The sequence below is a fragment of the Schistocerca americana genome, chromosome 1 (assembly GCF_021461395.2).
Source record: "Schistocerca americana isolate TAMUIC-IGC-003095 chromosome 1, iqSchAmer2.1, whole genome shotgun sequence".
NCBI classification, from domain to species: domain Eukaryota; kingdom Metazoa; phylum Arthropoda; class Insecta; order Orthoptera; family Acrididae; genus Schistocerca; species Schistocerca americana.
In genome coordinates, this window is record NC_060119.1 from 210,157,342 (window position 1) to 210,179,942 (window position 22,601).

The 22,601-nt window shown below is 43.9% G+C and overlaps 1 protein-coding gene across 2 annotated transcripts in view; it reads left to right on the plus strand.

The window, feature by feature from the left end:
* LOC124597621 (protein ARV1) overlaps window positions 1-22,601 on the plus strand; it is a 78,761-nt gene that overhangs the window by 16,891 nt on the left and 39,269 nt on the right. For both annotated transcript variants that reach the window (XM_047135959.1, XM_047135952.1), the window contains exon 2: window positions 18,114-18,218. In XM_047135959.1, coding sequence (XP_046991915.1) covers window positions 18,117-18,218 — 102 coding nt within the window. In that variant the 5' untranslated portion in view covers window positions 18,114-18,116. The remainder of the gene's footprint in view (window positions 1-18,113; window positions 18,219-22,601) is intronic.

Here is a 22,601-nt window from a genome sequence, read left to right on the forward strand (position 1 = left end):
ATGTTCAGGGGGTGTAACTGGGTGGAGAGTAGAAGCATGAAAGAAGAAGGTAGGTCATATTGTGGCCATGCACTTCTCCTTCATAGGTCTGCAGATGAAAGAGGGGGCTGTGATTCCACACTTTATCTGCCCCACAAAGTGAAAAGAAGCAACTACAGGGTTTTTCACAAAGTTGTGCCAATCATGCGCAGCGCATCTGGCAATCAAATGCACAGACGTGCCTGGGAGTGTTTACTTTCCACAAAGTGCATTGACACCACATGGAATACAGGTATGAGTTATAATATGAGGCATATTCAGAAAGTAAGTGTACAGTGACCATAAGAGGCTGTGTGTGTGTTTTTTTTAGTGTTGGCAATACTGAGGGGCAGAGGGAGATCTCCTGACCAGAGCAGGCATAGCAGGAACACAGTAGTATGTAAATTAACTTTGTAGTGTCCGGATGCATGAAAGATGTCAGTAAAAAAGCCCACCAAATGCGAACCATATGCTGTGATTCACTTCCTGCTCACAGATGGGATAACACCAGCCAACATTTTTTTGCATGTCAAAATGGTTTACAATGAAGGTGTTATGAACAGAAAAAGTGTGTTTAAGTGGTGGAGGGAGTTTAGTGGAGGTAGAACAAATGTTCATGATGAACAGAGAAGTGGAAGATCTTCCATTTTGACTGATAGTTAATGCAAAAAATCGAGGAAACTATTTGTGCAGACTGCAGCTGACAGTGGATAAAATATCTGGAATGTTTCCACAACTTTCAAGAACTCTATTATAGGAGACACTCGCAGTGAACTCGGATACAGGAAACTGTGCACAAGATGGCTCCCTAAACAGCTGACAGAATGGTCCAAGAAAGTTCAGGTCATTAGCACCTGCGACTTTCTTGAGGGACTTGAACTGGAAGATGAAGATTTTCAGAGCCCAGTTGTGACTAGAGATGAAACATAGGTTGCTCATTACACATTTGAGACAAAAAGACAGCCATCACAATCATGCAACATCAATTACTCATTTGCCAAAGAATTCAAAACCACAATTTCGGGCAAAAAATCATGGCCTCAGGGTCTTGGAGACAAAAAGGCATCAATTTGGTCAAATTTCCGCCTCAGTGGGATACCATCAATGCACAACAGTTCTGTGAGAACCTAACAAAACTCAAAAGGAGCATCCAAAGCAAAAGGAGTGTAATGCTAATAAAGAGTGTTCTTGTTGCACGGCGACACCCACCCTCACACAGTCTTGGCCACCAGGGCACTCTGGGACTCGTTTGGTGGGAATATTTTGAATTTCCCTCTCCCCCCCTCCCTATTTTCCCCTGATTTGGCATCTTTAGGGTATCATGTTTTCACCTACCTTAAGACACAAATGAGTGAAATTAAATTTTCAACTGATGAACAGACGTAGAAAGTTTTTGAAGTGGGGGAAGGGGCTGGCAGGGGAGTTGGAGGACGGCATAGAGAAGCTTGTGCCATGGCTCACAATATGCATTGATTGGGATGGGGATTATGTGGAAAAATAGCCAATAAATGTGTTAACAAACATCATCTTGTAATTATTTTTATTTTTCCAATACACTTTTTCTAAAATTTCTAAACATGCCTCATAATACTAGTGCAAGAAAGGCATATGGACTGAATCTATTTAAATCTCTGCACATTCTTGTACTCAGCTAGAGGGGAAATTGATTTTTAGTTGTCTGCTATGGTAGCTGTAGCATTCTTACAGGAAAGGCAACTTACCGTACAACGAACACTGCTTGCTCTTCGTTTTGCAGACTGACTATTTCTGTAGCATTTCCTGTTCAGTTCTCTTATGTGAATAGACAGAATAACTTAAACGTTTTGTCTTATAGGTGATGGTCCTCTCTCGGGTTTGACCTCCATATTTCCAAATTCTTCCGAAGAGCGAGCCAATTGGGGAAGGGCGCCGTACATGGTGCATTGTGTTCATCGTGCATTGAGGACTTTAGCCAGCTTTCTCGACACGTCGTCGCATTGCCATCTCTTGAGCGAGAATACATTCCCGGGTGTGATTTCCACCGTGTGCTGTACAGTGTTGCTTTTTGCAAAGACGACGACCATGGACTTCCTTGCACCTAATATCCAGCACAGTAGCCAATCTGTCGTGCTGGGGCCTCTATGTACCCTGTTGGTTGTAGCCCCCTGACAATACAGGGATTGCTCTGCTGATGCCTGTGCCGTTAACTCTATGCCAAGGAGTAGATGCTTATCTCCTTGGGGCATCGGGACTCCTGGCAATGGCCGTCCTGCCAGATGGCCCTTGCTGTGGCTAGGTAGTGCCCGAGGGGAGGGGCCTTGGTTGAAGTGGGTGGCATCAGGGCGGATGACCCGCAATGAAGTGTGGTACATCATCTCTTGCTGGTGGCCAGCCGCCAGCAGTCTCTAAGTGTTCTTGGGCTCAATTCAACGCTCAGAAATATGATCCCAAACCATTCCCCTCCCTGGCCTCACCGTGGAAGTAGCATAAGGTTCAGGATGGCAGTGACACTTATTTGCCCTGGTTCCTAGTTTGTACGAGAGCTGATGGAGAGTCTTTCATGTCAACAAAACCTCAATTCTTTGTAGAGCATTTAGAGGACAAGTTTGGGGAGGTGGAGGGCTTGTCCAAAATGCGCTGTGGGTCAGTATTGATATAAACGGCATCCTCTGCCCAGTCACGAAGGTTACTTGCTTGGGATAAGTTAGGGGATGTTTCAGTTACCATCACACCCCATAAGAGTTTAAATAAGGTCCAGGATATTATTTTCTATAGGGACCTTCTTTTGCAGTCTGATGACGAGTTGCGCTCTAATTTAGAGCGTTGAGGTGTTCATTTTGCTGGCACGTTCATCGGGGCCCGAAGGATAACCAGATTTCTACTGGTGCCTTCATCTTGGCCTTCAAGGGTGATACATTACCAGAGAAGGTCAAGGTGACGGTATACTGCTATGATGTGAAACCCTATATCCCTCCCCCAATATGGTGCTTTAAGTTCTGGAAGTTCTTCCATATGTCTTCCTGCTGTACTTCCAGCCTCACATGTCGAGATTGTGGACACCCATCACATCCCAATACTCCATGTACCCTGCCTCCCACCTGTGTTAACTGCGGACAGCATCATTCATCTTGCTCACCAGACTGCAGGATCTTACAGAAAAAGCAGAAAATCATGAAATATAAGACCCTGGACCGACTGGCCTATACCGAGGCTAAGAGGAAATGTGAATGACTCCATCCTGTGCGAATGACTTCCTCATATGCCGCCGCTACAACAACTGTAATAGCCCCATCAGTTCAGCGAATTCCAGTCGGCTCACCGAGCCATACAACTCCACATGCCCCCTTGCCCATGGGGGACCACTACCCACCCTGTTGCTCCTGCACCACCTACCTCGGGAGCAACACGCCCCCCACCCATCGGGGACGTCCATCCCTGCTTCTAAGCTAGAGAAGCGTCCAACTTCTTCGGCTCCTCTCACTTGCAAGGGGTCCCTTGGGTGCCTCCCTTCCCAAGTTTCCACAAGTGGGAAGGATGATGCCCAGCAGTAGCATAAGTGCCCACAAGCAGAGCTAGTCGTAGGGCTTTGCAATCCTTCTCCGTCCTGAAGACTGAATCGGTGAAGCCCTCCCAGCCAGTGAAACCCAAGGAGCAGCAAGAAAAGTCCAAGACCACCACCTCTAAGATGAAGGAACTAGCGGTGGCACCCACCCCACTGCAACCTACAAGCTCTGCGTCTGAGGGCGAGGTAGAGATTCTGGTATCCGCTGAGGACGTAGATCTCACCAGACTCTCAGACACATTGGATGTCACTCGCACAGGTACTCAATCAGTGGCAGCAGGTGACCCAGCAGCATAATCTGCCTCCTCAGTCCCCTCACGCCTTTCTCGGCCATGGACAATGTCATCCTCCAGTGGAACTGCAGCAGTTTTCTCCACGATATTGCTGAGCTCCAACAACTTCTCAGCCTTCACCCTTCGCTCTGCATTGCTCTTCAGGAAACTTGGTTTCCGGCAATGTGAACCCCCACTCTCTGTAGATATCGGGGTAATTATAGGAACCGGGCAGCGTATGAGAGGGTATCTGGTGGTGTCTGCATCTACGTCCTTCACTCCATTTACAGCAAGTCTGTCCCTCCAGAAACACTTTTAGAGGCTGTCGCTGTTCGGGTATGGACGCCTCAGGCTGTTACTGTCTGCAGTCTCTATCTTCCACCAGATGGTGATGTCCCGCAGCGTGTTGTGGGTGCACTGATGGCCCAATTGCTGCCACCTTTTCTGTTACTGGGCGACTTCAGCACCCATAACCCTCTGCGCCTCCTAGACCTTTTCAATCGTATCTGGGTTGAGGGTGAGTTCCCGTCACAATGGCGGGAAAGTGTCATAATCCCCGTGTTGAAACCTGGCAAGATCCCATTGGAGATGGACAGCTGCCACTCCATTAGCCTCACCAACGTTCTTTGCAAGTTGCTCTAACGCATGGTGAGCTGGAGGTTGAGTTGGCTACTTGAGTCTCGGGGCCTTCTGGCTCCGTCTCAGGGTGGGTTCCGTAAGGGCTGCTCTGCCGCCGATAATCTGGTGTGCCTGGAGTCTGCCATCTGTACCGCCTTTGCCCGCTGTCAGCATCTGGTTGCCATCTTTTTTGACATGCGGAAGGCATACGATACGACATGGCGACATCACATCCTCTCTGTGCTTCATGGTTGGGGTCTTCGGGGTCTGCTCCAGATTTTCGTACAAAATTTTCTGTCGCTTCATTCCTTCCATGTGCAAGTTGCGGCCTCCCATAGCTCCTCCCGAGTTCAGGAGAATGGGGTACCGCAAGGATCTGTCTTAAGTGTGTGCCTCTTTTTGATTGCAATTAATGGGCTCGCTGCAGTGATGGGAATGTCTGTCTCATCCTCCTTGTATGCTGACGACTTCTGTCTTTACTATAACTCCACTAGCATTGCAGCTGCTGAACGGCAATGCAGGGTGCTATCCGAAAGGCGCAGTCTTGGGCTGTAACACATGGCTTCCAGTTTTCGGCTGCCAAGACCTGCATTATGCATTTCTGCCAGCGACGCACTGTTCGCCCTGAGCCACAGCTCTATCATGATGATGAACCTCTTGCTGTGGTGGAGATGCATTGGTTTTCGATACCCAGTTGACTTGGCTACCTCATATTCAGCAGCTTAAACAAACATGCTGGCGGCATCTTAACGCTCTTTGTTGCTTGAGTCACACCAGCTGGGGTGCCGATCGGTCTACCCTTCTCTTAATTCAGTCCCGTCTAGATTATGGCTTACGGTTCAGCATCCCCTTCTGCATTGTGGTTGCTGGACTCCATCCTTCACAGCGGGATCCGGGACCCGACTCGCCACTGGAGCTTTCCGGACAAGCCCTGTCAACAGCATACTTGTGGAAGCTGGTGTCCCTCCATTGTGGTTCCGGCACCAACGATTACTGGCCGTTAATGCTACACACATTTGTAGCTTCCCAGGCATCCCAATTATCATCTCCTGTTCCCTCAGTCGGTTGTAAATCTTCTGGAATGGCAGTCCCGGTCAGGGTGTACGATTGCGGTTCGCATCAGAGCTCTTCTCTCAGGGCTTGAGGTGTTCCGTCTTCCACCTCTTTTCCAGGCCCCTCTGCATATACCCTCCTGAGGCCCTCTGCCGCTGCTTTCTTTCAATCCTTGCCACATTTCAAAGCTCTGATGTTGTCTGTACTGACAGTTTGATGGCTGCTGGTCGTGTCAGTTATGCTCTTACTCTAGGGGATCATTATGAACAACACTCATTGCCAGATGGCTGCAGTGTTCTCACTGACGAGCTGATTGCCATCTCTCACACCCTAGAGTATATCCGCTCCTGCTCAGGTGAGTCCTTTGTTATCTGTAGTGACTCCCTGAGCGGTTTACGAGCTATCGACCAGTGTTTCCCTCGCCCTCGTCTGGTGATGGCTATCCAGTAATCCCTCCATACTCTTGCCCGTTGTGGCCGCTCTGTGGTCTTTGTGTGGACCCCAGGTCATGTCGGCATCCTGGGAAATGAATGTGTTGACATGCTGGTCAAACAGGCTGTCGGTGCACCAGCCTTGGAAAGAGGCCTTTCGGAAAGTGACCTCAGGTCAGTTTTGCAGCAGAAGGTACTTCGCACCTGGGGTGAAGAATGGCACACCCTTCCTTCACCCAACAAACTTTGGGCCTTCAAGGTGGCTACCAGTGCGTGGCTCTCCTCCTTGCAGGTTTCTCGCAAGGACTCTGTTGTCCTCTGCCAGCTACTTGTTGGTCACACCTGGATAATACACAGCTATTTATTGCGCCGTGAGGACCCACCTTTATGTAGCTGCGGGTCAGCTTTGAGAGTGGTCCACATCTGGTTGGACTGCCCACTTTTAACTTCGCTCAGGCAGACGTTTGCACTGCCTGATAGACTTCCTGCACTTTTATCAGATGACGTTGCAATGGCAGATTTAGTGAGTTTTATTCATGCAGGGGGTTTTTATCGCTTGATCGAAGTGTTTGTCCTCTTTTTTTGTGTTGAGTCTGGCCTTTGGCCTATGATTTTAGACTGGAGTTTTCAGTGTGTTTCTTGGTGGTTGGCTTTTTCTTTTTTGTTTGTATGGTCGGCCAACCACTGTCACACTCGGTGTGATTTTAATTCCTTTTGTCTGGTCTCTGTCTGTGTCTTTCTTGTCCTGTGTTGTCTCTTGTATCTCCATTGTTTGTTGTTTTTATTCCTTGTGGGGGTTTCAAGTTCATGGAAAAAGGGACTGATGGCCCTAGTAGTCTGGTCCCTTCAATCCCACAAACCAACCAACCAATTTGCAGCTGCTAGATGAGATTTTATATAAAATATGTTCCTATAAACAATAGCTGAGAAGTATATAATTTGTCATGTTGACGGTGACCTTCGCAGTGTTAGTGGGGAAGGGATTGTACTCATAAATGTGGCACCTTGCTGCTGTCTGTGGTTGACAGCATATTGTTAAGCCAGATCATTTTGCTATCACTTGGTGATGAATTAATGATCAACCATAAAGATACTGCACTTCCGTCACTATTAATTGTGTTACTGGTAAAATGGATAAATCTCTTCCATTCAGGAATCTCAGCAGCTTGTAGAGTGGGCTGTGCTGAGGGGAGCCACTTACCACTAAGCTCAGGCAATCACCCCTGCCTGGCCTGTACCGGGGGGTACATGTGAAACCTACCTGTTGACCTAGGGCTTCAAGCTATTGCAGTCAGCATTTTTCTTCTTCACTTCACCTTTTCCCTTTGTACTGTTTACACTCTGTCATTCAGTGTCACCAGGGCATACTTCCCCCAGCTTACTAGTTTCTGCTGCTCTGTGACTTTAATACGCACCACCCCTTTTGGGGCTCACCCATAACCTGTCCAAGAGGTGCTCTCTTGGCTAACTTTCTCAATCAACTTAACTTCTTCTGCCTTAACACAGGAACACCCACATTCCTTTCAGACCCCACGCACACCTATTCCCATCTGGACCTATCCTGCTGCACTGTTCAGCTTGTCCATCGTCTCAAGTAGTCTCTTCTCTCTGACACATACTCGAGCAACCATTTGTGCAAGCAAATGGCAGCTTTCTAAGGCTGACCGGAGGCTTTACTCCTCCCTGGTGACCCTCAATGAACATCATTTCCTTAGTTGTGATGACCAAGTAGAATATTGTACAAACATTATCCTTACCGCCATCGAACGTGTGCTGCCTATGAGCGCACAACAGGGAAGGGTTTGAGACCGGAAGCAGCAGAAAGTCACTTTTGTTGTACTGTACTGCAAGTTCTGTGGTTAGGTTATAGTGTTCGTAGATAGTTACAGTCTGATGGTGCCTGTTTATGTGGCTAGACAGCTAGTTAGTTGTCATCCACAGATAGAACACTGAATAATAATTGCAACACAACTGTTTTATAGAATGGCTACTCTTGCATGTGGCTATGTCTTTTTAGGAGAGCAAATGCTTCTTAGTTGACTGAAGTCAGAGTGATGGACGTGTTTAGCTGGAATAAGCACAAATAAAATTAAGCTGTTATAAACGCAATGTTCAGATTAAGTTTCAAGAAGTAGGTTAACTTTTATTGATGCAGATCTTGAACTGTTTGAACTCTGAAGGTTATCCTTTATGAAATCTAAAGGTACGTTTACACTGGGATACATGTATCGCGACATGTATGAGCGACATGTCAATTTGACATGTCGCGATACATCACCTCATACAAAAATTCACGGAACTTGTATGCGGACCCTCGAGCTCATACATGTCGCGTATACATTTTGTATATCGCTTTTTGGCCATATACGCGACATGTATGAGCGACATTTTAAGAACTCGCGCATGCGCAGTACTATCATTTCCTGTCGTCTTGTCGCCTGCCGCTTATTTTGAAGTTTAGTGCATGCGTAGTACCAGGCTCTTTGGCGGCTGTTTTGAGTTTTGGAGCTGCCGACTGTCGTTTGTTGTGTAGTTATTTGTGTATTTTGTCGTGTGTTGTGGCCGCGTGTTTTAAAATTTGCGATGACTTCTTGGTCCAAACAAAATACACTGCATTTTATAGAGGCAGTGCGCAGGCATCCCTGTATATGGGATGTGAAAATACGAGACTATAAGAACACTCACAAAAGGTACGACGAGTGGGAGGAAATTGCCAAGGCATTTAACGTGTCAAGGAAGGAATGTGAGGACAAGTGGCATAATTTAAAAAGCCAATATAGTCGCGAGTTAGCGAAACGGAAGAGCAGCAAAGGAAGTGGAAGTGCTACAAGCATTGTGTACCACACTTCATGGTATGCTTTTGAAAGTATGCAGTTCATAAGAGACAATTACAAACCACTCTCTCATAGGAGCACACATGAAGTAGTACCAGTAAGTAAATTTGTTATATTATTTTATTAATCATATATTTGGCAACATTTTTTCGTGCTAATGCTTTACATAATGTGAATATTTACAATTTCACTGAAAAACATGATTCTCCATACTGCTATGGTTTGAAGTCCTGAATACTGCAGAAGAATAGAGCATATTACTTTATGTCATCATTTAACAATGATGTGCAACTTATTTTCCATACTGCCATGGGATGGAGCCCTGAATACTGCAGAAGTATTCAGCATATTCTCTTCTGTTGTCATTCAGCAATGAAGTTCTTCGGCCAGTTCTGGGCAGTGGCTCCAGCACAGTAGGGGTTTCCCTCCAGGACCCAGGTATTATGTTGCCATCATCTCCCTCTCTGTCGTATGTTCCTGCTGGACAATAACTTTGAGATTTTCTGTTTTGAAGAAAATTATGTAAATAAACACAGGCTAGTGCCACCACTGTAGCTTTCCCCGGACTGAGAAGCATTTGCTTCCTCAGCACTCTGTAAACAGCACTTATAATCCCAAATACATTTTCTATTACTCTTCTTGCCCTGCATGCTCTATAGTTAAAAATACGTTGCCAACTATTTTTTTCATGCAGACCTGGAAATGGTTTCACAATATTTTCCTCTAGGCCAAAGGCTTCGTCAGCGACGAAAACATATGGAACAGGCTTGCTCCTACCAGGAAGAGGAGTTGGTGGTGGTATATTTAGAGTTTTTGCTTCTAACATTTTGTAAAATGTGGTGTCTTTAAGGACACCACCATCTGAAATCCTCCCCTGCGTGCCAACATCAGCGTAAATTATTCTATAATTAGCATCAGCAATTGCTAGCAAAACAATGCTGAAGCGCTCTTTATAATTAAAATAAACTGTTCCACTGTTGGGTGGTGCCACAATGTCAATGTGCCTCCCATCTATAGCTCCCAAACACCTGGGGAAATTCCATTTTTCTTCATATTCTTTGGCAATTTTCAGCCATTCCTCTGCAGTAGCAGGAAGCTGGAAAGAAAATTGTTACTCTTTTAATTTAATTTACGCATGGACACTCAAAGAAATTCTAAATACATTAAGATACTTTGATTATAATGTATGTATAACATATAGCTCACTTTGCCTTAGAAATGTGTTATGTATTTTAAAGGTCATGGAAGCCCCAGCCAGAGAAGGAGATGGTGAAGGAGAAGGAGAAGGAAGCATTAGTTTCCCTTTCGATGTCACAGAAATGGAGGAGGTGACATTTGCCACGCCCCCAGAAGACATTGTGGAAGTGGAAACCACTCCACTCATATCTGTGCCTCCACGTGAAAGTGGATGTGCAACCGTGGCACCCTGTACCACTCCAAGTCCGAGTGGAAGTGGTAGATCAAGTGCACTGAAGAGAGCCATGAGAGACCTGGATGAAGACCGAGAAGGTCTTTTACAGACCTTAAGAAAAGTTGGCGACAATTTAGCAGGCAGGAAAAGGGACCAGTTTACCCACTTGGGTGACTTGGTCGCCAATAAGCTCAGATTTCTGTATGAAAATGGCCATACTACAATTATGGCAAGACTTGAAAACGGAATCTACAGATGTTTGCAGGAGGCAAACGATGAACTAATAAATGCAAATGCAACATAATTTATGTATTCTTTAAAAACATGTATAAACGTTGAAATATGCATGTAATGTGCTGTCAAGTACTATTTAATAAAACTAAATACAAATTAATGTTGTTGGATATCTTTACTGTGAAGAAAGTGTCCTCAGAAATTGTGATATTGTATTACTGAGTGAAGCATGTCAGTCGATCCAAAGAACTAAAAGCTAACCCATTTCAGCAAAATTTGAGAAATTTATGCTGAAAAAGGTATGTGCCGTTAAAATTTTAGTTCCTATTCCAGCATCCTCACGTGGTTATGTTGGCAACATCAACGGCGCGGTAGAAAATTTGTGCTGTTGTTCCTGGTTGACAGTTACTTGTATGTACCCTCGTCCGCTCGTTAAAAGTAATTGCCCTCGTAAAACGAAGATTTCATGACAAAACATTTGCATTGTCGCGTGATTACTAATGCCAACGACTCACACACGATTGTCGCATTAGCATCCGTTGCCAACATTATCACGCGAGGCCGCCGGAATAATAGCAAAAAACTGATATACGCGCCAGATGCATGAAAAAATTATATAATGTATTACATACTCTGATATATATATATAAAACTTTTACCTTCACTTCTTGGGATATAACTTGCACAATGGCCTCGCAAACACGAAGAATAATGTTGCATATGGCACTTTTTGATATCCTATGCAGATACATTAACGTCGAAAAGGAATCCCCAGTGGCCAAAAAATGGAGTGTTACTGCCAACTGATCCTCTGGTGGAATCGCTTCCCGAAAGTTTGTGTTGGTTTTGGACACAAGAGGAGCAACAAGAGATAGCAAACCGCGGAAATCCTCCATACTCATCCTAACATAAATAAAATATGCGCCATCCTCTAGCGTTAATTCCTGAACGAGCATTGCGTAAGCTCCGTGAGTAGCGCGTTTGCGAAGAAACTCTCTCTGCCACCATCTACGCTTCCTCCGCCTTTTCTTCCTATCATCTTCCAAAAGAGCAAGTGTACCAGCACATAAAAATGTGAAATCTTCCAAATCGTCGTCGGAAGCCATCGCACAGTGATACAAATCAGTGTAAACGCACGCTCATACATGTATGAAGTTGATACTTGTCAGCTCATACAAGTCGCGATACATGTCGCAAAGTCGCATATACATGTATCTCATACATGTGCCGATACAAATCTCAGTGTAAATGCACCTTAAGGAGTATAATGAATGTGGAATGTATAAAGCAGACATTGTAGTTGGATCATCAATAGGAGACTGACCATTGTGGTATTATTTGTTCTGATATGGACACCATTAAAAAAACAAATCCTATGTCTGGTTAGTGAGGTTTAGCAATTAACATTGTTATTCACATGGAACTAACAGTAATGGAAAAAGTTGTGTTCAAATAATTTTTGTATATTTAGCTTTGGGAGCCTTTGTGTCTGAATGATTATGCAGATTTTGCAAAGAGGTAGACAAGACTTTGCAGACTCACATATTGTAAAATCAGGAATGGAGTACCAATATGAATTAAGGTAGATTGCTACTCACTGCACAGAGGAGAGACTGAGCAGCAGAAGGGGCACAGTTTTTGTCCCTTTAGCACTTGGCACTCTGTTCGTCACTGTTGATGCCACACCCTTCTACACCAACTGCCCGTGTCACACTACTTCAACATCCTTAAAGCTTAGAGCCTGGCTGCCACTAAATGCTGTATTTAGCAATGTCCAAATGACTCCAGACCTGCAACCTGCCTACCTTTTACCCAAAATTCTCCTCCCTTGGTGAAATGTCTGGATCTTTTGGAAATGTGTTCGGCATTTTCAGTAGCCTGACATCAGAATAGTCTCTCCACTGTTTTTTGTATCTTTTTCCTTTCTTTCTTCCCCTTCTCCTATCCTTCCTCCACTTTGGCGTTTGAGGTTCCTCTTTTTCTTCTTCCTTCTTGTGCGTTCTTGAAGGCTGGCCCACTCGTACCCCATGTTACAGGCCAGGACCAGGGAGCGGTGATTGCCTGAGCTGCTGCCTTCCCATACTGCCAGTTGGTCTCTGTCAGATGTTCTTTTTTCACATGTTTGATAGTGGTGCTTCTGTTGAAGATCAAAGCAGGCTATGAAGTTATCACAGTCCAAATGTACTTTCCGAACCTGATGAGCTGCTACTAGTGTTGTCATTAGAACCGCACTTGGATGTCTTGTTGATACCTGGCCAGATGAGTCACCCGTCTTAGGGATGCTCACAAGGACGAATGCCCACCTCCTCCTCCCTGCTGTATCAATTGCAATTATGACCATGCAGCCTCCTCCTGAGATTCTAATGTTTCTCGATGTGCAGGTCATCCGGAAGACCCGGGTGAAGGAATAACTGCCTTACTGGGTCACTTGCAAGTTATTGGGTAGTCAGAAACCCTGCATTCTATCATCCGGCACTTACAGTATTATTCTTGCTACATCTCCCTCCACACACAACATGGCCACGCAGATACGACTTCAATTTCAGCACAGCACGCGGCCAAGGCTGCGGTCCTCCAGCCTCGGACAGCTTCTTGTTGTGTCCCTTCGTCAGATTGTAGCAGGGTCATTTGTCGGCGCATTTTATCGCTGTGGCATGCCGATTGGGCTGCACTTAAAGACAACAAGCTTCGGGCCTTGAAACCTCTTCCCGCGGCTTGGACGTCCTCCTCGCGCCCTTCTCGGCGGGAGGAGGTAGTTTTGGCCCAGTTACGAATTGGACACTGCCGGTTCAGCCATCGCCATCTGCTGACGGCTGCCCGGTGCCGTTCTGCCCATGTGGGCAATTGCTGACGGTCCGCCACATTTTAACGTCCTGTCCGGATTTTAACACACTGCGTCTTGATCTTGGCCTGCCATGTACTCTAGATGCCATTTTAGCGGATGACCCACGAGCAGCTGCTCCCGTTCTTCATTTTATCAACTTGACAATCCTCTCTAAGGACATTTGATTATGCTGTTTTTTTTTTTTTTAAATCCTATGCCTGTCAGTCTGTCTTTTATCGTGTTTTCCGTTTCATTGCTGTTTTAAACTTGTGACTCGCGGCGCATTCCTAACATAGTCTGGGCGCTAATGACCGTTGAAGTTGTGCGCCCTAAAACCACAAAAAAAAAAAAAAGCAATTTCAGCACCACAGTTGCAAAATCACCGAGTGCCACGGTAGCATCCCCATCTCTTCCTCCAGCTGTGCAACAAGCCACCAAACTTTTGCCTCATGGGGCGAAACCGGCTATATAACAGGTAGGCTGGAAAGGACAGAAGGAATACTCAGACAAAGACTTCTTATGTCCCTCCAGCCAAGAAACATCTGAGTATTCCTCTGCCAACTGGAAAGGCTCCTAGAAATCAAACAAAGCCGAAATATCTTTTCCTTTGCCAACTCAGAGATCCTCTTCGATAGTGGCGCCACATGATACTCTCACCCAGCTGACCTCCATGTTGCTGGTATGCACAACCATTTTTCTGCCCTGGACTCCACAGAGTGACAGAAGCAGAGTGCTGGCACCTCTATAGACATCAGGGAGCAGAATCCTCCAGCCTCTGCACCCTGTAGCAGTGAGTCTTCGAAGGTTGGCACTTTGCAGCCACCAATGTGACACCTCTCAACTTTTTCCCCCTCCTATTTCCTCGTCATGACTGTCCTCCAATGGAACATTCATGACATTAGATCAAACGAAGAGGACTTATGGCTATTCTTGTAATTGCAATGTCCACTTGTTCTCTGCCTCCAGGAAACAAAATTGCATCATCCTCATGACTGTTTTGAGTTCTCTCATTTCTTTCTGGTCTGCTTTGACCTTGCTCCCGATGATGGCATTCCACCTCATGGGGTAGTCATGCTGCTCATCCAGGATGACATTCATAGTCAAACCGTCTTCCTGACTACCGGCTTCAAGCTATTGCAGTCTGCATTTTTATTCCTCACTTCACATCTTCCCTTTGTACTATTTACATCCCTCCGTCATTCAGTGTCACTAGATCAGACTTCCCCCAGCTTACTGGGCAACTCCCTCACACATTTCTGCTGCTTGGCGACTTTAATATGCACCACCCCTTTTGGGGCTCGCCCAGAACATGTCTGAGAGGTGCTCTCTTGGCTAACTTCCTCAATCAACTTAACTTCCTCTGCCTTAACACAGGAGCGCCCACATTCCTTTGACCCGACGCACACCTATTCCCATTTGGACCTATCCTGCTGCACTGTTCAGCTTGTCCATCGTCTCAAGTGGTCTCTTCTCTCTGACACATATTCGAGCAACCATATCTTGTGTGCTATCCATTTGCGCAAGCAAATGGCAGCTTTCTAAAGCCGACTGGAGGCTTTACTCCTCCCTGGTGATCCTCAATGAACATCATTTCCTTAGTTGTGATGACCAAGTAGAATACTGTACAAACATTATCCTTACTGCCATCGAACGTTCCGTTCCTCTCACTTCCTCTTTACCGCGCTGTGTGTCATTCCCTTCGTGGACTGAGGCATGCTGCAATGTGATTCACACCCAGGGACATGCTCCCTGCATTTTTAGCTGTCATATTCTTCAGGACGGCAAAAAAACTAGCTGAATTTCGTTTACTAGTTATTTTAACAGTTCCACTCCCTCTTCAGTCATGTGGGCCAACCTCTGATGTCTCTCTGGGACCAAGGTCCATTCCCTAATTTCTGGCCTGACCGTAGCAGATGATGGCGTAGTAGACCCTATTGCTATCTCCAACATCTTGGGCTGCTATTTTGCATCGATTTCAAGCTCCACCCTCTATCAGGCCTTCCTCCATCTGAAACGAGTGGAGGAGGCTCATACGATACCTTCTCTTTCCAGAATTTTGAATGTTACAATGCCACCTTTACTATGAGGGAGCGAGATGATGCTGTCACTTCATCCCGATCCTCTGCCCCTGGGCTGGATAACGTTCACATTCAGATATTGCAGAACCTATCTGTTGTGGGCAAGTACTTTCTCCTTCATAAGTACAATCACATCTGGGCAGAGGGCACATTTCCCAGATGCTGGTGTGAAGCCACTATCATACAGACCTAAGCCTGGTAAGGACAAACACATTCCTTCTACTTATCACCCCGTATCTCTCACCAGTTGTGTTTGGAAGGTGATGGAACATATGATTCATGCCCAGATGATATGGTGGCTAGGGTCTCACAATTTACGAACCACTGCATAGTGTTGATTTCGAGCATGCCATTCTGCAGTTGACCACCTCGTCTTTTTGTCAAGTCATGTCATGAATGATTTCCTGTGTAAAACCCAGACTGTGCCCGTGTTTTTTGATTTGGAGATGTTACAACACCTGCTGGAGGACTGGCATCCTCTGTACTCTATACACGTGGGCCATCTATTGCAGTTATCCACAGGCTTGTCTCATCATCACTCATAGAGCATTGCAATTTCGTATGGATACATAAACAAGTGTGTAAGTGATTTAAAGTTGCAAGTATCTGTGACAGGTAATAAGGCCTCTAGAGAGCATTAGCATTTTTTGTGTTTACAGTCGTTACCAGGGTTTCATGTGATGCCTAGTGTCAGTGGAGAGTGTCATTTTGTTTCTCATTACAAACAAAAAGTTATTTATAAAGTGGAATTTTTCATGCCCATTCAGCAGAGCTGTCCCAACTTAATCTGGGGTGATATTTGTTTAATTGACGTGTATTAACAGGGACAGTAAAAGACAAAGAATAACAGTACTCCAGCAGCGACAGCACTACCCTGGCCCGCACTGAGTACTACTACCATGTGGAAATACTGCTCCGTCACTGCTGGAATACTGGTTATTCTTCTTTTACTGTCCCTGTTAGTACATATTGATAAAACTAAAAACACATTAATTTGGGACCATTCTACCAACTGGAAACGTAAAACTCCAATTCAAAATTCATTATGTCTGTAATGGGAAACAAAGTGACATTTTGTCAGTGCTGGGTGCCATATGAAGGAAATGTTGAGCAGGACTTGTTTGAGCCAACTCCAGCTACACATTGCAAAAATCAGATTGCTAATTTCTTCCAAAACACTGGAGAAAATGTACTTGATGGTCCATGGGGGAGAGACGCAGTGTAAGTGGTGTGAACAGCGTCAGACATTGAGTGAGCGCAGAGGACACAGACATAACGAATATTTGTGTACGACTATATCAGCAGCATCTTACAGTGACTGAAAGGTGACTCTTTGTGGGTCTCTATTTGGCCGGCTGTTCAAATCTTGCAGTATTCACATTTGTGGAACATTTAAATGTCACACTCGCCCGACGTTGGGCTGCATCAGAATGTGAAGGAAGGCATGCTTGTTGTCATGGTTCTGGTTGACCGTGTTTGACTTTCACAAGGGAGGATCCCTGTATTGTGCGCTAAGCACATTGTAACATCTTCATGTCTGCAGCTGCAGCTCAAGAACAAGGAATGATATTGCTGTCCCATGCATAGGCTGCTATTAATACAACACAAATGGTTGTGTTTGGAGTGGTGCCATGACCAGTTAGCATGGACTGCTGATGAATGGTGTTGCATCGTGTTCGGCAATGAACCAGTTTTACACCACCTTGGATGACCGTCGTCAGTGAGTATGATGATGACGTGAGGAGAGGTCCTATTCTTCCGTTGTTTTGCAGAGGCACAGCAGTGCTACTTCTGGTGTTCTTGTGTGGAAAGCCATCGGTTATGACCTCAGCTCGAGGCTGGTAGTGCTTGAAAGAACTCTGACTGCAAATTGGTGTCAGACATCGTGTGTCCTTATGTGTTACCTCTCGTTTGACAGTATTATGATGCCATTTTTAACATAACAATGCTTGGCCACAAATGGCACATGTCTCTATGAATTCTTGATGTGATTGTGAGATACTCCTGTGGCCTGCAAGATCCCCTAAGCTGTCCCTGATAGAACATGTGTGGAACGAGGTCAGGTGTCAACCCGATCCCAGTGCCGGTATCCTGAATATCGTGGGCCATTTACAACAGCTATGGGACAGCTTGTCTTAGGAGAGGTTACAATGGCTTTGACACCCTTCCCACTTGCGTCAGTGCTTGCACCTAGGCCAGATGGGGTGGAACATCTTACTGATAAATGGGATGATACTGCCAATTTCCTTGTTAGTTTGACTCGATATTGTAATCACTGAAAACACATCCTGTACCTTCTCAACTTGTGAAACTTCATTTAGTTTCCTCCCCCCCCCCCCATCCTCCCCCCCTCATCCTCCCCCCCCTCATCCTCCCCCCCTCATCCTCCCCCCCTCATCCTCCCCCCCCTCATCCTCCCCCCCTCATCCTCCCCCCCCCTCATCCTCCCCCCCCCTCATCCTCCCCCCCCTCATCCTCCCCCCCCTCACCTCTTCATCCTGTTCTGGCTGCTTCACTTTTTTGTTAGACAGTATAATTTACGAGTAAAGGTAATAATTTACTGAATAGTAGAATCATTGTGTTACTGACAGGCATATAAATAAGCTTGCTGAATAATTCCATGAGCTGTACTGTGTGTGTGTGTGTGTGTTCATTCCTCTGATACTGCATGCAAAAATTAATTTTTATAAAATAATGATATTCTATTTACTGTGATGCATTTATCTCTTGTTGAATAGTTTCTCAAAGAAGTACAGCATATTTTTTAATCCAAGCAAAATTTACAAAATATGTTTCCAGCTGATGCAGAATGATAGGTGCCAGTATGAATGTATCCACTGTGGAAACCAAATACAGGACCTTTTCAAGAAGTACAGTGCTACTGTACTGAAGCTGACAGAATGTGTGAGTAACTAACTGATTAATGACATAATAATACTAATTAATTATTATATATATAATGTAAATATAATTATAATAATAAATGGTAATAATATTAATAATTATAACAATGATAACTATTTTCCTACATGAACATAAACAAGAAAAATTACTCACACCTTCATCTCACTATTGATAGAGACACAAAACATTTAGTGAAGGGGATTGACAAATGTATGAGGTTGAGTGAATGACATAGCGGAAGAAAATTTTAGAAGAGGAACGTATGTTTCCAGGACAGAATTATTGTAAAGCTCTTCACACTGGGTGGTGTTGTAAGAGAAGAGTGTAAGAAATATTTGTCATGATCCCACTTATTGTATAGTTTGCTTGACTGCTTATGTATCAGGTTTTCAAACAGATCTTTTGTAAACAGACTTAGATACTTAAAGGGAATGGTCCGATAAGACATGTCAAAACCTGTGCTGAATTTTTTTACGCACGAAGAAGACAATGAAAGAAATAGTCAGAATTTTAGCTGCTAAGATGCATTGCAAGTGTTAAAAAAAAGATGACGTGCCAAATTCGTAGCGCACTAGGCAGCGGTAGAAATGTTACACCTCTACTGGCGCTGTAACAACTGCACATGCACAACTAAGTGCGCGCGCGCGCACACACACGCGCCTCCCCCTCCCCCTCCCCCCCCCCCTCCCCCCCCCCCCCCACACACACACACACAGAGAGAGAGAGAGAGAGAGAGAGAGAGAGAGAGATCAGCGGTACATTTGTAAACAGGAAACACGACACAACCAGATCGTAATTTGTAAAGGACGTTTCAGGTTACCGTTTGTTGATATTTTCTCTGACACTACAGTACACGGTTATTACTCTCTTGAATTTACCACTCAAGTAACATCTATTACAAATTATTGGTTGCTTTACATGATGTAAGAAATAAGCGCCAAATGGAAACCCAAAACCATCTGAAGGACAAACTTTCCGAAAGATTTAGAACTGTTCGTGAGAGGCTACGCACCATTACCCATGGAGATCTATGAGACAGGGCCCTCCGAATTGCGTCTGACATGAACATTGTTAATTTCCAGGCTTCGTCGACCTGGCTATGCAGGTTCAAGAAATCGTACAGAATAGGGAGTTGCAAAATTACCAGGTTTACATCATGTAAACGTGTAGAGCAGCTGCCAGTGATGGACAATGCTATAGAGAAATTCATAGCTGATGTAAAGATGAAACTTGCTGTTACCCCGCAACAGCTGTTTATAAAGCTGATCAGTCCGCTTCCAGGAAAGAACTGCATGCACACCACGCTTTATCATTTCGCGGTAAAAGAAAGATGGAGTCAGTTGCCCAATAAATGAATGCGATGACACATTCATATATGATAATACCAGTGATAAGTGTGAGTGGTTTACTGCTTCACACTACTAGGGCCAAAAATAAAAAATGGACTGTTTAATTGCAAAAATCTTGTAATTGACATATCAAAATCTGGAAAAATGGGAAAGAATAATTTTCAACATTTCATTCGAAATGTATTCCTACCAGCTGCAGAAATTAATTTATTGCTTTTGTTGGATTCATGGTCTCTCTTTTAGCATAGGATGACGAAAAATCTGTAGACGTAATGTGGATTCTGTCTGGAACTGCTAGTGCGATTCAACCTCTCGATAAATAATTTTTTCGACAGTGGAAAGCATTTTTCAGGAAATTATCAGACAACATAATTACCAATACCTCACTCTCATTTCAGGTTTATCAGCGGAACAGTATTCTTAAGTTCCAGTCAGTGTGCATTACCAGATTTCTTTGCCACCATTTATGAATTTGATCAAGTATGCCTGGTATGCTGTGCAATATGCAGAACAATGGGCAGGACTATTCCTGACTCAATCCAGTTTTGGCTAAATAAAGCTAGTGGTTACTGCGAAGTGCCTGGCTGCATCAATTTTTCCTTTGACCGGTTTGCCTGGTGCAAGAAAATTGTTTGTTTTTGTCATTCAATAGACACTTCACATTTTTGTGATGACTGCGGGGAAAGAGCTGTTTCACTGATAGCCAAATGCACAACATTCAAACATTATTATAAGGAATGGCCTACAGGAATTGATATAAAATGTAGTACTGCAAGACATATTTCATTTCAACAAATTACAAATTCTCATTGATGGAAGTCATTTGTGACATCAGACACTGCCATGATTTTATTTTCTCTGCTAGCCATTTTTATCAGAATTTCTTGTGTAAGAATTTAACTGTCAATATGAAGTTATTCATAAAAAATGTTTGTGTAGTTTAAGCCAAGTTTTCACTGGAGCAGACAAACTAACAAACACGAACAAAAGAGAATTCTGTCTGGTGTATGCGGCAGGCCTCTTGCAGGTCTTTCAACTGGATGCCACTGCAGCTAATTACATGTCCCCAACCTTCTCCAGTTACCTAATTGGAAAATGAAGACCAGTAGTTTAATTAATTAATTTATTTATTTATTTATTTATTTATTGTTCCGTGGGACCAAATTAAGGAGAAGTCTCCATGGTCATGGAACGAGCCAATACATGAAATTATAACATGAAATTAGAAACAGATAAAATGAAATATAAAAAAAAACATATTCAGGTGACAAGTTGTAAGTTTAAATAAAGAAAACCAACAATGTAACACTGGAATTTGCTTAATTTTTTAGCTCTTCCAGGAGCTCCTCGACAGAATAGGAGTGAGCCATGAGGACTTAAAAGAGTTTGGGCTACTGCTAAGATTTTTGAGTTCTTGTGGTAGCTTATTGAAAATGGATGCAGCAGAATACTGCACTCCTTTCTGCACAAGTGTCAAGGAAGTGCATTCCACATGCAGATTGGATTTCTGCCTAGTATTAACTGAGCAACAGCTGCTAACTCTTGGGAATAGGCTAATATTGCTAACAACAAACGACATTAAAGAAAATATATACTGTGAGGGCAATGTCAGAATTCCCAGACTATTGAATAGGGGTCGACAAGATGTTCTCGAACTTACACCACATATAGCTCGAACAGCACGTTTCCGAGCCAAAAATACCCTTTTTGAATCAGAAGAATTACCCCAAAAAATAATACCATACGGCATAAACGTATGAAAATATGCGAAGTAGACTACTTTTCGTGTTGAAGTGTCACTTATTTCAGATACTGTTCTAATGGTAAATAAAGCAGCATTTAGTTTTTGAACAAGATCCTGGACATGGGTTTTCCACAACAGCTTACTATCTATTAGAACGTCTAGGAACTTGGAACTGTTCCGTCTCGCTTATAATATGCCCATTCTGTCTGATCAAAATATCGGTTCTTGTTGAATTGTGAGTTAGAAACTGTAAAAACTGAGTCTTACTGTGATTTAGCATCAAATTATTTTCCGCACGCCACGAACTTATTTCATGAACTACATTATTTGATACTGTTTCAATATTATACACAAGATCCTTCACTACCAAGCTGGTGTCATCAGCAAACAGAAATATTTTTGAATCACCTGTAATACTAGAAGGCATATCATTTATATAAATAAGAAACAGCAGTGGCCCCAGCACCGACCCTTGGGGAACGCCCCACTTAACAGTGCCCCATTGGGACTGAACATCACTACCACTCTCAATATTGTAGAGAATTACCTTCTGCTTTCTGTTCTTAAATTAAGAGGCGAACCAATTGTAAGCTACTCCCCTTACTCCATAATGGTCCAACTTCTGCAGTAATATTTTGTGGTCAACACAGTCAAAAGCCTTCGTTAAATCAAAGTAAACACCTAGCGTTCGCAACCTTTTATTTAGTCCGTCCAAAACCTCACAGAGAAAAGAGAATATAGCATTTTCAGTTGTTAAACCATTTGTAAAACCAAACTGAACATTTGACAGCAAATTATGTGATTTTAAATGCTCCAGTAACCTTGTATATACAACCTTCTCGATAACTTTAGCAAACACCGATGGCACAGAAATAGGTCTAAAATTGTCAACATTATCAATCCCTTTTTATAAAGTGGCTTCACTACCGAGTACTTTAATCAGTCAGGAAACCGACCACTCCTAAAGGAAAAATTACAGATATGGCTAAGTACTGGGCTAACATACGTAGAACAATACTTCAGTATTCTGCTAAATACCCCGTCATTTCCATGAGAGTTCTTGGTCTTTAGTTATTTAATTATTAACTCAATCTCCCTCTTGTCAGTATCATGGAGGAGCATTTCAGGCTCGGAACACTTTTTTCTAAGAGCGCTATATGATTCCCTGTTGGGACTAGGTTTCTATTTAGTTCACCTGCTATATTCAGAAAGTGATTATTAAATACTGTACATATATGTGACTTATCAGAACACGGACATTCTCACTATGCACTGATTCTATATCCTCAA